Source organism: Diabrotica undecimpunctata, chromosome 4 (genome assembly GCF_040954645.1).
Source record: "Diabrotica undecimpunctata isolate CICGRU chromosome 4, icDiaUnde3, whole genome shotgun sequence".
Lineage (NCBI taxonomy): Eukaryota > Metazoa > Arthropoda > Insecta > Coleoptera > Chrysomelidae > Diabrotica > Diabrotica undecimpunctata.
In genome coordinates, this window is record NC_092806.1 from 97,116,125 (window position 1) to 97,130,522 (window position 14,398).

Consider the following 14,398-nt stretch of genomic DNA (forward strand, 5'->3'; position numbering starts at 1 on the left):
AACCAAGAGAGTTTCTTCCGTCCTATCCATTTCTTTCCTTCGATTTTACCGTTGAGAATTAGCCGAAGGAACTCATATCTTGGTTCTCTGATTATATGTCCAAGATATTCTAGTTTACGCCTCTTAACAATATTTAATAGAGTTCGTTGATGTCCCATTCTTCGAAGAACTTCTTCGTTTCTGGTTCTGCTAGTCCATGGAATTTTTAGTATCCTTCGATACAACCACATCTCAAACGCCTCGCTATATTAAATTATCGCTTTAATAGCTTTAGTATCGCCTCGCGATATTAAAGCTAGTCGTCTATAATAATTACAATTATTTGTTGAACTTTTCTTATGTAGATGTATGATTATGATCTTTCTCCAATCCTCCGGTAAGATGCCCGTGTGCCAGATCTGATTGCACAATCTATTTATTTATTCCACAACAAACACATTTTACAGAATAAAATGTAATTACAAGTAAGGATTTTAACACTAGATATACCTACATGCGGAAAAAAAGGAAAACCTGAATGGTTGTCAACGGAACTAGAAGAGAAAGTTCTCAAGAAAAAACAAGCATATCACATATGGCTTCAATCCAAAGATCCTCAAGACAGAGAAATATACGTTAAATGGAATAGAGAAGTTAAAAAAGACGTGGATAAGGCGAAAAATATAAACTGGGAGGCTAAGTGTGATGAACTGGACAGATTTATGGGTGGAACAAAAGTGGCACAAGCTTGGAAAACATTAAAGCAGTTTAGGAAAAATGAGAAAAATGAAGACAACATTTCCCACATAAAGTTAAATGAATGGGAAGAATATTATACGAAACTGCTGAAAGAGGATAGAGTAGAGTACAGATGGGAAAAGATAAGGGAATTAATAGACAACAGAGACGAAAGACAGGAAATCCCTATAATAACATTATCTGAATTGACGGAAACCTTAAAAGAGAAAAACGGAAAAGCCGCAGGGCCTGGAGACATTCCCATAGAGCTGGTTAAATATGGGCCGACTGCACTTTTAGAATTAATAGTAGACCTTTTCAATAAATGTATGTGTGGAGACCAAGAAATTCCTAAAGATTGGTAAAGATAATAAATCTTATATAAGCTCCATATATAAGAGAGGGAATAAAAGAGACTGTTCCAATTATAGAGGTATTAGTGTGACGAGCTTTGTGGGCCGGTTGTACGGCAGAATATTAAAGAAGAGGGTTGAAAGACAGATACAAGATATTGAAGAACAAAGCGGCTTTCGTACCGGGAGATCCTGCCTTGATATTTATCCTACGACAAATAATTGAAAAGCGTGTCGAAAGAAGTAGAGAGACCCATGTGGTATTTATAGACCTTGAGAAAGCATATGATAGTGTCCCGTTAAAGAAAATGTTTGAGGTCCTCGAAAGGTCCGGATTGGATTCGACGTATATCCGAGCGATATATAAATTGTACGAAAATGCAGTTAGTTGTGTAAAAATTGGAACCAGAACCTCAAATGAATTTAAAGTCACTAAAGGCCTAAAGCAAGGATGCTGTTTGTCACCGACACTCTTTAAAATATACGTCCAAGAAGCATTAAGGAATTGAAGAAATAAATGTAGATTTATGGGCATCGAAGTGGGACAAGAAACTCTGTATACATTGTTGTTTGCAGATGATCAGGTGGTGGTTGCAACCGATGAGGAAGATATAAATTATATGAATCGAAAATTATTTGAGGAATATGCCAAATGGGGGCTTACTGTAAACATAAGCAAAACAGAATATTTAAAAATTGGACGAAATACCACAGATCTGAGGCTTGAAAACGCAGTCATAAAAGGCTGCAACCAGTATAAATATCTAGGAAGCATCATATCAGCAGATGGCAGAGTTAAGATAGATGTACAAAACCGAATAACCCAAGGGAAAAAATGCATCCGAATACTGAATTCATTACTGTGGTCTAATAAAATAAAGATGCATACCAAACTTCGCGTATACAGAGCAATTGTAGAACCAATTACCACATGTGGTGCCGAATGTTGGACGATGACAAAGAATGAACGAGATAAAGTAGACGTTGTGGAAATGGATTATCTTAGAAGGTCATGTCGAGTATCGAGAATGGAAAGAATCAGGAATGAGGAAATACGAAACCGTACAGGAATTAGAGATACTCTTTCAGATAGAATACAAGGAAGGCAATTACAATGGTATGGTCACGTGATGAGAATGGAGGAGGAGCGGTGGCCAAAGAAAGCCTTAATGTATGTTTCGCCAGAAAGAAGGAAAAGGGGAAGACCACCAAATTCCTGGAGAAGAGAAATTACAAAAACAATGCAATCTAGAGGCTTAGAAGAGGGAGATTGGAGAGATAGGAAAATATGGAGGCTGAAATGCGAGAAGCGTCAATCGCCGTAGGACCCCCGTTACATGATGATGATATACCTACATGCTAAGATAAAGTGATCGAAACGGATAGAGAGCTAGATTTAATTGCTTTAATGCTGGTGTTGAAGATATCTATGTCGCTATTTTTTTTAGTATTATAAATACTACAAACTACTACAAATAAAAAAAAACAGCCCTCTATGACTTAACCTTAAGTTAATCTTATGTACCAAGAACTTTATATAGTTGATCAAGAAAAAGTCTTTATATTTTAAGTTATTCACAATATAATATACAAGTAGCATTGTAGCAATCGATGTAATATTCTCAGTCCACCTTCCGGAAGATGATCAGCGGTAATGTAATTATAGCCTGCTGCTTTTTTATATTGCCTTTTTTATCTGTGTTGTCGGTATCTGCGAGAGAAGTGCGATGTGTGACTGTGGAAGAGTAGTGTAAAGAAATGGAGGCTTGACATCCAGGTTTACACGGAGTGTCCGCGGAAATCTGATCCGTATTGGCTTATAAAAACTTACAATACGACCTCTAAACATCTATAAATTTTTTAAATCCGTCTGTACATTGCCTTTGATATTGGATATCTTTGATAACGGTCTTAGCTTTGAGAGTTTATAATTGCCAGAATATTGTCAACGCAAAAGTGAATAAGGCGGTCCTCCCTTGGATTACGCTCACATATTCCATACTTGCCCACAACACTGCGTATATGTTCGTCAACTACAGTAACTTAGATTTTTGAGTTCAGATCGCCCACAATGATACCGAGTTCTTTATTTGGGATATTTTTAAGGTTAGACTAACTTATTGAAGAATTATTTAATTTTATCATCATGAGCTGTTGAGATAAGCGCATACATCTGAACTAAATGAACAATAGAGGGCGATCTATTGAATCATAATGAAATAATGCGATCATTGACAGCTGGATAGCCCAGTACACAAGGAAAAAAATATTTTAAAATCCAGAAGATAAACACCATCATTACTGCTATTACTGTTGCTGTTCGTTTTAGTCCTTTCTCCAGAATAGTTTGTTTGTCTGGTTTTAAAATACCACGAACATTCCATGTAACTAATTTGTGTGGTTTGAGGTTATTAAGGCATAATCCTATGTCTATGAGCTGTATAAGCTTAAAGTCTATCAGTAGTGTGCTTAACTAGCGGCAACGCTCTGGTAGTATTAAGCAAAATGGGAAAGATCTGTGTGACCAAATAGCAACAGATAAATCAGCAGAAGTGTCGGACGTTTGGGAAAAAGATGGAGCAACAACCTTCCATAGAGGTATCAATCACCCTATGAACAAGCAGAATTGCCTATACATAGGAAGAAGAAGAACATTAAGAGGAGGTTATCAAGCTTGTGTATTTTACCAGTAGTCCATGTCGCATGTAGAGCCTGATGTGTCACGTCTAAGTATATCACCTATTTTAACTAAAACAAGTTTTTTGAGTATTAAACAAAATGATATTTTCCTAAATATTATAACAATAAAATTAGAAATTGTCTCAGTCAATATAATAAAATAACTAAGCTGTTATTAAAATAATTACTAATAATCAATAATTTGTTGGGGATATAAATGCTAATTATTAATTATTTATATTTCGAAATATTAGGTGTATAAGTTTGATGAATTAGAACTATTGTAGCTCTATGACGTCATATTTTTGCTATTGCTTTGCACTATTGTTTTCTGTGCAACAAGGTTAGTGGAAATATATTTTAGTAAAACAAGGTTTGTATAATATCTAAAAGCTATATTTTCATTTATACAACTACAATTTTAAGTTATTTTAAGAAATATTTTTAAGATAAAGGAAGTCTTCAATTGACAATCATTTTCTTCTCAAGTCAGACTTAATTAAAAGGTTTCCCTGTTATGGATTTATTTTCTGAACAATATTGTATGAAATGTGACCAATTTGCGTCGGTGTTCAAAACAGTAGCGTTGCCAATTACGATTAAAAGAGCCTTCGCTCTTGTTAACGCTACGTTAAGTCGCTAAAAAAGAAAGAATACAATATAGAGACTTAAAGAATATATAATAATAAGCAATGAAATTAAACTAAAAAAAAATTGTTTTTGTCATATTAAACTCATAGAAACGCATATTGGTATAAAATGGTTGTAGTGGGAGAAGATATTAAACTCATTGAAAAGCATATGGATATAAAATGTTTGTAGTGGGGAGTAAATATTATTAAAATTAAATTAATCAATTGACAATACTTTGCTTCTTAAATTTATGACTGTACATTTTTATGATCATTATTACCTAGTATTTAAACATAGGCTTCGTTCAAAATTTGTCATACTCTTCTATTCTGAGCTACTTGACAAAACTTGTTCTTACTCTTTTCAAATCTGTCCAACGTGTTGGTAATTTTCTTCTACTAATTTTATTAGTTCTTGGTTTGGTTTGATTATATAGCATATTGGCAATCTTCTATGTACGTACACAGGCCCGCCGAGAGGGCGGTACAGCCGGTACATTTCACAGGAGCCCGGCGTCGATCAAACCAAAGACGTTAATTTTCCCGTTTTTTCTTTTCTCTCCAGTTTATGTGCAAAATGCATTTAATTAATACCCGACTATATTTAATACGACCTTCACCTCTATTTTAAAATATAATTAATTGTTTTAATGCTGTTGCGACATCGTGCGTTTTTGTTTTGGTTACGTTGTCGACCATATAACCAATGTTGCATATGTTCATTTTGTTTTTATAAAGGTACGTGTTTACAACTGTAAATTGTATACTTCAAATTTTAGGTCAAAATTTATAATTTTGATTAATTTTTCTAGACATTCCGTTTATTCATGAAAATTTCCTATCATAACCCTAATAGCACACGTACGTCCAATGGACGTCCATAGTACGTCCCTCACGGACTTTAAGGACGTCCCTCGAACGTCCGCTTTGGTCCCAAGTACGTCCATTTAACGTCCTATATTGGTCCGAATGTCGCTGAGCCTAACGTGTTATGGACGTCCATTTTACGTTCCGAGCGGACGTAACCAAAACAAGCCCAAGCATCAAAAAAAGTTGCTAATTCAAACCATTTGCACTTTTTACTGCTTAAATAGAATTATTTTATTTCTTTTAAGCATTAATAATATTATAGATAATTAAACTGTGCCATTTGTTTAAATAGGTAAGACATGACAATGACAATTAATATAATCATCAATCATCATTACTTTGCCCAGCCAGAGTATATACGACCACTTGTTCATCTTTTCAAAGATGATTTCAAGATTCATCTTGTTGATAAAAATCATATTTTTACTTATTAGAATAAGCAAACATATATCATCGTGATAACTAGAATAATAAAACAATTGTAACGAATTATCTAGAAATAAAAGATTTTTACAATTTACCTAAAAACAAAAACATGTTTTGGATAATATATTAAACTATACAATTTTTAATTAATCATGATTTAACCTTTTCGCTTTTAATTACTTTATTTTATTTAATTGCTAAATGTCGGGTGTCCAGAAAACGTCCGAGTTCGGACGTCCAGGGAACGTCCGAGTACGGACGTCCAGAGGACGTCCATTTAGTCCACCCAAAGTACGTCCCAAGTACGTCCATTTTACGTCCAGGGACGTCCGGACCAAAACTGGACGTATATTCGACGTCCATAGGACGTCGTGTGTTACTAAGGAAATCAGGTGTTCTAAAACGAAAGATATGTGAAGAAAAAGAAAAAAGTGCAGCCGTTGGAGGAAAAACCTTGGAAAATATGGGATTTGTAACTTCACGATTTGGGATATAGGATTTGTTCTTCTTCTAAAAATGAAGAAAAAAATTTAACCTGAGCCCGATGCACAAACTGAAATAAATACACAAGACGGCACAGTGTCGAAATAGATTTTATGGACATTCCAAGATAAAGATGACAACAGTATTAAGAAAAAAGTGGTACGGTAGTCGGTACTGTAGACTAGCGCGAAGCTTCTTACTATGTTTTCTGTAATATTTTTAAAATGGAATAAAGTAATGCTATTATTTATTTATAATTGTTTTCATTAATTGTGCGGCACTTTTACCTGTCCGATCTGCCCAAAACCACGTTATATAACATACAGCTCTGACGGGTACTTGCAGTCCTGTAAACAATGTACCGATGCATTGTTTTTTAATTAATCCAACATTTTGCAAATATTAGATTAATTCCGCATTATGTATGTAATATTTGTTATATAAAAAATTGTGAAACATTTCAAAACTCAAAATAAAAAATTATGTAATATGTAGTAATCCTAACGGCCACACCTTCGATAGGTACACAAATGAACTCTTCCGCTGTGACTGTCTAAACAAAGAAGAATATAGATGTATATATATATATATATATATATATATATATATATATATATATATATATATATATATATATATATATATACAGTATACTCCCTTTATAACGAACACGGTTATTACGAGGTTTCGCTTATAACGAGGTACATTAGATGTCCCGTGAAATTTCTATTGAACTATAACCCTTTATAGCGAGGTAAATTTGCTTATAACGAGAGAAAATAAGATTGCAAAACGTGTTTTTTACGTTTTGGCCCGGCCGTAGCTATAAATAAATACCCTTTTTAACTGCGGGCCGCCCGCAATAAACTTCTTACAATTTATGATTCTTAGTCGGAAATGTAAAATTTATAATTCACAAGTGTCATTGTATTGGGTTGACCATTCACACCTAATAATATGGGTCCTAATAGACAAGATGTGGAAAGTGTTTTAAAGGTTGTCAGAAACTTTATCCAAGGACAAAACGCAAATGAAGAAGCATAAAACTGTTTCACATCTTTAGAAAATATGATAGATAGAATACTGGACAATTTTAAGCAGTCAAAAATGACAAAATAACTTTATACGCTTTATACATATTTACAGAATACAGATTTTTTGTTTTAACATATATCATTGACAGTAAAAGTAAACAACTCTTTTTTGTTTTAATGCATTTCATTGACAATAAAAGTAAACAACTTTGTTTTAAAAACGCCATTCAAACAATATTTATTAGCATCTTATATTGCTCCGAATGGCTTCACTATAGAAAGTTAATGTTTTAGAAAACTATATATTCATATGTATGCACAATAATATTGTTGTTGGATATAACGAGATCCGCTTATAACGAGGTAATTAGTCTGCCATTTCAGTTCTCGTTATAGAGGGAGTCTACTGTATATATATATATATATATATATATATATATATATATATATATATATATATATATATATATATATATATATATCGAGAAAAGGAGTACGACCGTCAATTTAAGGATCACTCGGAAGAGTGGTGGGTTTTTTCGGTCAAAAGGTGGAGAAAAAAGACAAAGATGATGGCTACTTCATCTATTTATTGAAGACGTTTCGCTTTCTTAATCAGAAAGCATCATCAGTTCATCTAAAAAGAACAATATAAAAAAACCACACAAGCATGGAAAAGTTGTTACATGTGTTAACGTAACACATGTGTTAAGGTACGGATAAAACATTATGAGTGATGGAATGGTAAGGAAATGGGTGAGAGCATTTAAAGATGGCCGCACAAATGCGCATGATGAAGAACGAAGTGGGCGTCCTTCGGTCGTTAATGAAAATTTGGTGCAGAAAGTGGACGAAAAGGTGAGAGAAAACAGACGCTTTACAATTTCATCATTATCCGACTGCTTTCCTCAGTATTCTTGTAGTGTTTTGTATCGCATTGTTACCGAGAATTTGAATTACCGGAAATTGTGTTCACGTTGGGTTCCAAAAATGTTGACGGATTTGCACAAAACCCAACGTTTAGGCAGTACATTGACTTTCCTTGAGCGGTACCACAGTGAAGGTGAAGATTTTTTAGACCAAATTGTTGCTGGTGACGAAACGTGGGTGGCCTACGTCACACCAGAATCGAAACAACAAACCATGGAATGGCGACATTCATCATCACCCAAAAGAGTGAAGTTTAAGCAAACAATTTCTGCCCGGAAAATCATGTGCACAGTTTTTTGGGACAGAAAAGGAGTATTGCTAGAGGAGTTTCTGCCTCGTAATGAGACAATCAATGCAGCGTCTTATTGTGAGACATTGAAAAATCTACGTCGTGCAATCCAGAACAAAAGACGTGGCAAGTTGAGTAAGGGTATCGTTTTGCTGCATGACAATGCCCGTCCACATGTGGCTAAAGATCTCATCAAATCATTTAAATAGGAAACTCTAGATCATCCTCCATACAGCCCTGATCTGGCGCCCAGCGACTACCATTTGTTCCAGCACTTGAAGTGAATTGAAAACATTTGTGATGCAGTGGTTAACAAGTCAGGCGGCAGAATTTTATCAGGAGGGTATTCAAAAACTGGTGCCACGTTATGACAAGTGCCTCAATATTCACGGAAATTATGTAGAAAAGTAGATTAAGGTACAGGCTTTCATTTAAAAATAAAATTATTGCCATATCTTTGCCCGTCTTTTTTTAATTCCAAAACGGTACTTACTTAAAAAACACGCCTCGTATATATATACGTATATATACGAGGTATACGTATATAAATATATATATATATATATATATATATATATATATATATATATATATATACGTCTATATTATTTGGTATAAATATAAAAATGTTTTACTAATAACTTTTTATCGCACTTTAATACAATAGTCTAACTGATAATTGTAAAAATCCAACATTGTATTTATATGAAATTATGAAAATATAAATAAATATCATTTGATAGTGAATTTATTTATTTTATAAATAAGGTACTATGTTTGCTGTGTTTTTAAAATTTAAATAGGTAAAATTAAATAAAGTAATTTTATTATTTATTTCTTATATTTTACACAAATTCAATAAATTATTATCTTTGCTCCTAACGTCACATGTTTACGTATTAACAAAGCATACTTAGACAATCACGATTACAAATCGTGATTACAATTCGATTACAAATTTTAATTCTTTTAATTTTTTAATGCTAATTTAATGTCTATATTTTGTTAGTTATTTTGTATGTAGTTTTTAATTTAAACCTGCTTAGTGTAAATATATGATTACTATTTTAGAAACGAATTGATCGAGAGTAGTGAACAGATGTCAAGTAGGTACCGCTATTTTATAATGGTATCCGTGACGATGACATAGACGACATCTTGTGGCGCTAGTTTCGAGACTCTCGCATCAGCATTTGATTGTAGATAAAAAAGTAATACAACGCCAGTATAGAAGCTTCGCTTCAAAAAATTGATATATTGCGTGACTTTTATAAAGAAGAGACCAGTGAAGGATTGATAGATGAATTTTTTCATTTGAAAGCGATGTACAAGGATAATATTGGTGAATCTCAACTTTATCCCATATATTTTCTTTAAAAAAATTTAACTTCTCAAATTGGAATCATTATTTCCTAAAGTCGTTATTGCGTAAAAATATTTTCTACATTACCGGTGACAGTCTCAAAAGCGGAAAGATCCTTTAGTTGTCTTTCTCGCATAAAAAATGCTATGAGATCTACAATGAAGCATAATCGGTTAACTGGCCTAGCGACTTCGTGCATTGCGCACGATTTGATGAAATTATGTGATTTTTCTAAAATTATAGACAACTTTACCAATCAGAAATCTCGAAAAGCATCTCTATTATAAATATTTCCACTATTATGAATATAATTAAAATTTAATAAATTTTATATTTGAACTGTTAATTATTATTTATTATTGATAATTTTAATTCTATAAAAATTAAACTATTGTTTTTCTCCTTACTTTTCGCAAGGGGCCCGCTCCTAACTTTTTACCGGGGCCCGCTTATCCCTCTCGTCGGCCCTGAATATATATCCTCGTTTTTTAATTCTTTTCCGATTCTATTCTATCCGAGGAAGGATCCGAATGATCTTTCAATTTTTCTTCGGGCGAGTCTACATTGGTTTGCTGATGTTTCAGTGAGCTTTAAAAACTTTGGGCACCGTACCTGGTTTCAGTTTTTTACAATTTTGTTTCCTTATTTTTCATAAATATTTTTTAAATACGAAAGATATCTTAATATAAAAAATAAAAAAGTACCTTTGAATTTGATAAAAAACCTATATTACACATCTTGTCAATTTCTTCAAATTTACTCGTATTTTTCGATCTTACTGTAGATATTATGATAATTAGTTTCTCTTTTCCCTGAAACTGTTCCACAGATCCAATTAGCAAATTATTCCATTTCTTTCGTGAACAAGCCTGTTTCAGCTTCTCAACCTGTAAACATATTAACTATTATAAGTAGAGTTCGGATTAAAAAAGCATAACGATTTTACGAAAAAAATCAATTTATACAAAAAAGCATGAAAATAAGCATATACATTTTGACAAACCATTTTGAGAAAGAGGGTTGTGCGTGTAAATGAGTAATTTAAGAATTTATTTTCAAAATCAGCTTGAGACATCTATAGCGAATTTTGCCGCTATAGAAGACACAAAGCCGCTTAAAGTGTGAGAACAAGAAATGATCATAAAGCATCTTTCTAACAAAGAAAACATGTACCTATTGGCATCATCCTCATAAAGTCAGTTAAGACTGAGTTAACAATATAGCGTCAAACTGTTAGTTGATATAAGTAAAGATTTTTCACGAAACAGGGAGTTTCCTACTCGCCATTTAGGATCAGATTGTCGAGTCAGCGTCAACCGAAAATTATCGGGAAGCTATTGGACGATTAGCGGCAAATAATAAAAAAACATTTAGATCGTTCTCATTCAGAGAAGTCACTACGAAGAATGCTACGTAAATTGAATTCCACCAATTATGGTAAATGGTCACAAAAAATACATATTACCTACTGCTACAGATCTATAACCGAAAATCAGTAGGTAAGCTTAAAATTGAAAAAGTGTTGAAAGGAATGAAAAATATTGAAACACCTAGCAAATATAGCATTACTTTATTCTAATTATTATTTTATTTTTCTATTCTATTATTATTTAAAAAAAGGAACAGAAAATAATTAAAGAACTATCCTAATGAACGTTATGACTGTATAAACTATTAACTAAAATTTTTAAAACTAGTTAACTGCAAATCACGATAGCAAACTTAATTTAGACAGTGATTCAGTACAAGTCATCACATATTAACTATACAACTAGTATTCAAAAAAGAAAATGAATATCACAAATCCTTAAGTTGCCTTAGTGGATTTTAAGAAAGCATTCAATAGAGTAGAGAATTGGGCAATAATAAAAGCTTTGCAGATTCGAGGAATTGATTATAGATATATAGACTTAATATTTAATTTAGATAGACCTAATGTCTAATATATAGGACAAAGCAGCAACGTCAGATTCAACGTCAAGATCAGAATAGGCATGATAATTGCCAACCTCCGTTGCGGAGATGGCACGTAAAGAAGAAAAACAACATAGAAACAAACTGAGCTAATTAAAATAAATCGGAAAGTTAGCCAATCAAAAACGTCAAAGAGGAAGACCACGACTTAAGTGGTCAGATGACATAGAACAAAATGCTGGATCGAAATGGATGCAAATGGTACAAGCTGGAGAGTTGTGAAAAAATGAGGGAGAAGATGTCCAAAGATGGATGTTCTTGGCAGAAGAATGGAAACTCACTAAGATATTAAGAATACTCGACGATTGTAGAATAAGCTATGTATTTATGAGAACCTACACGAAATGTTCATACATTAAAAATGAAAGTTTAAATATATATATATATATATATATATATATATATATATATATATATATATATATATATATATATATATATATACATATATAATATTATATAATAGATATAGGATAATTATAAATTAAAACAATGTTATTGAATACCTTGTCTCCACTGATTTGCATGAAAATTTGGATTTAGGTTATACTTACCCTTTTCTTCAAAACTGGACTTAATTCGTTGGTTGCTTTTTATTTTTTAGGGGTGAAAACCACCCCTATTAGAAAAAAATCATATAATTGTAAATTCAAGCAATTGGAATTATTTAATTATACAGTAACATTCAATTTAGATTTCTTTATTTTTTTCATATTTAACCACATAATTTCTAACCTTATAAAAAACATCACTTACAAAGAAATTCGAATAGTTATAGTGTTTTTTTTTTTCATTCAAACTACGAGTATAAATACAATAATTTTTTTAATCAAAATGTTGATGAATTTATTTTATTTCAATTTAAAAAATAATAAATAATAAGTTATTATTTTGTAAGGATGGGTGAAAGTATCATCATCGTAAGTGACTAGACAATCCTTTGTGGATCTTGGCCTGCTCACAAAGAAGTCGCCACTGCTGTCGATTCCTGGCAACTTCCCTCCATCTTCTGACCCTTAGAATCTGTAGATCTTCTTCCACATCATCAATCAATCTTCTTCGTGGTCGTCCTCTGCTTCTTGTGCCCTCTGGCTTTGAAAATGTTAATTTCTTCGTGCCTTCGTGATCTGACATCCTAGCAATGTGTCCAGCCCATCTAAGTCTCTGCACTTTAACGAATTTCACAATATCTGAATCGGTGTATAACTGATATAGTTCAAAGTTGTATCTTCGACGCCACAGCCCATTTTCATTTATGGCCCCAAAAATCTTTCTAAGAATTTTTCTCTCAAAAATACCAAGAAGTCTTTCATCATTTTGAGGTAAGGTCCACATTTCAGCCCCATATATCAAAACCGGTCTTATTAAGGTCTTGTATATATTGAGCTTTACTGCACGTTTTATATTTTTATTTTTTAAATATTTCTGGCAACTTTCTATGCGTCTTTTTATTTCGTCGCTTGTCGTGTTTGTTGCGTTTACTAGCGATCCAAGATATGTGAATTCTTTGACTTGCTCAAAGGTATGGTTGTTAATTTGAATTCTCTGTTGGATATTTCGAGGGTTTTAGAAACCAACATATATTTGTTTTTTTCCTCGTTTACCGCAAGTTCTAATTCACTTGCCGCGTCTGCAAGCCTTGTAAAATACTGCAGCATGTCTTTCATACTTCTGCCCACTATAACTATATCGTCAGCGAATGCAAGAATTTGCGCCGATCTATTAAAAATAGTTCGATTCATTCTAATATTTAATTTTCTGCAATATTAAAGAGGAGGCACTCCAGCGCGCCCCCCTGTCTTAGACCATTATTAATGACATAAATTAATGAGTTATCTCCTTCAATTCTAACGCATGAGCATACGCTTTGCATTGCTAGTTGGGTCAACTTAACTAACTTAGATGGGATCCCAAAGTCTATCATTGCATTATATAATGCAGTTCTTTTCACACTGTCATAGGCTCCTTTGAAGTCGACGAAGAGATGGTGTGTATCTATGTTATATTCTAGTGCCTTTTCTAGAATCTGTCTATGTGCTTAAATTTAATGTGTAGTTGACTTTCCAGCAGCTTTTCCAACAATATCCTTTGTAAAATGTTTAAGTCTTTCAAACAATACATTGCCGAAGATTTTATATGCAGATGCTAACAGAGTAATGCCTCTATAGTTCTTACACTCCAGTTGATCACCCTTTTTATGCAATGGACATTTAACTAGTGAAAGTATGTCTGTGCCTTAATAGCACATAATGTGTACCATACAATATTCCAGTATACGCGTTCTGATGTCTCCTAAAATATGAGATTGGTTTTTTACTCATAACTCCATTAGCTTCTAACCTATGAAGTACTTAAAAACAATTTTGTAGGGTTTTTTAAGTACAATAACATCAATTAAACTATTTTTTTAAACCTTATTTTTAAATGGGTTGTAAATGGCTTGAACGACTCACTAATCACTAGTGCATGAACTTTGTACAGTAATTTTTGTCTTTCAGAAAAACACAAAAAAAACCAAAATGTTCAGAAAAGGAAAAAATTTCAAAATTTAAAAAAATTTTCTTTAAAAAAAAAATACATAAATAAAGTAAATTGCAAAGCGGTAACGACTAATTTTATTTGGGGTCGTAATTAGAAAGTGATTTTCA

The 14,398-nt window shown here is 32.7% G+C and overlaps 1 protein-coding gene across 1 annotated transcript in view; it reads right to left on the reverse strand.

The window, feature by feature from the left end:
• Nucleotides 1-4,123: 4,123 nt before the first annotated feature.
• Nucleotides 4,124-14,398, reverse strand: part of LOC140439813 (putative helicase mov-10-B.1) — a 93,276-nt gene continuing 83,001 nt past the window's right edge. The window contains exons 14-15 of the mRNA XM_072529964.1: nucleotides 10,481-10,663; nucleotides 4,124-4,388 (exon numbers count right to left, since the gene is read on the reverse strand). Of these exons, the coding sequence (XP_072386065.1) occupies nucleotides 4,245-4,388; nucleotides 10,481-10,663 (327 nt within the window). The 3' untranslated portion in view covers nucleotides 4,124-4,244. The remainder of the gene's footprint in view (nucleotides 4,389-10,480; nucleotides 10,664-14,398) is intronic.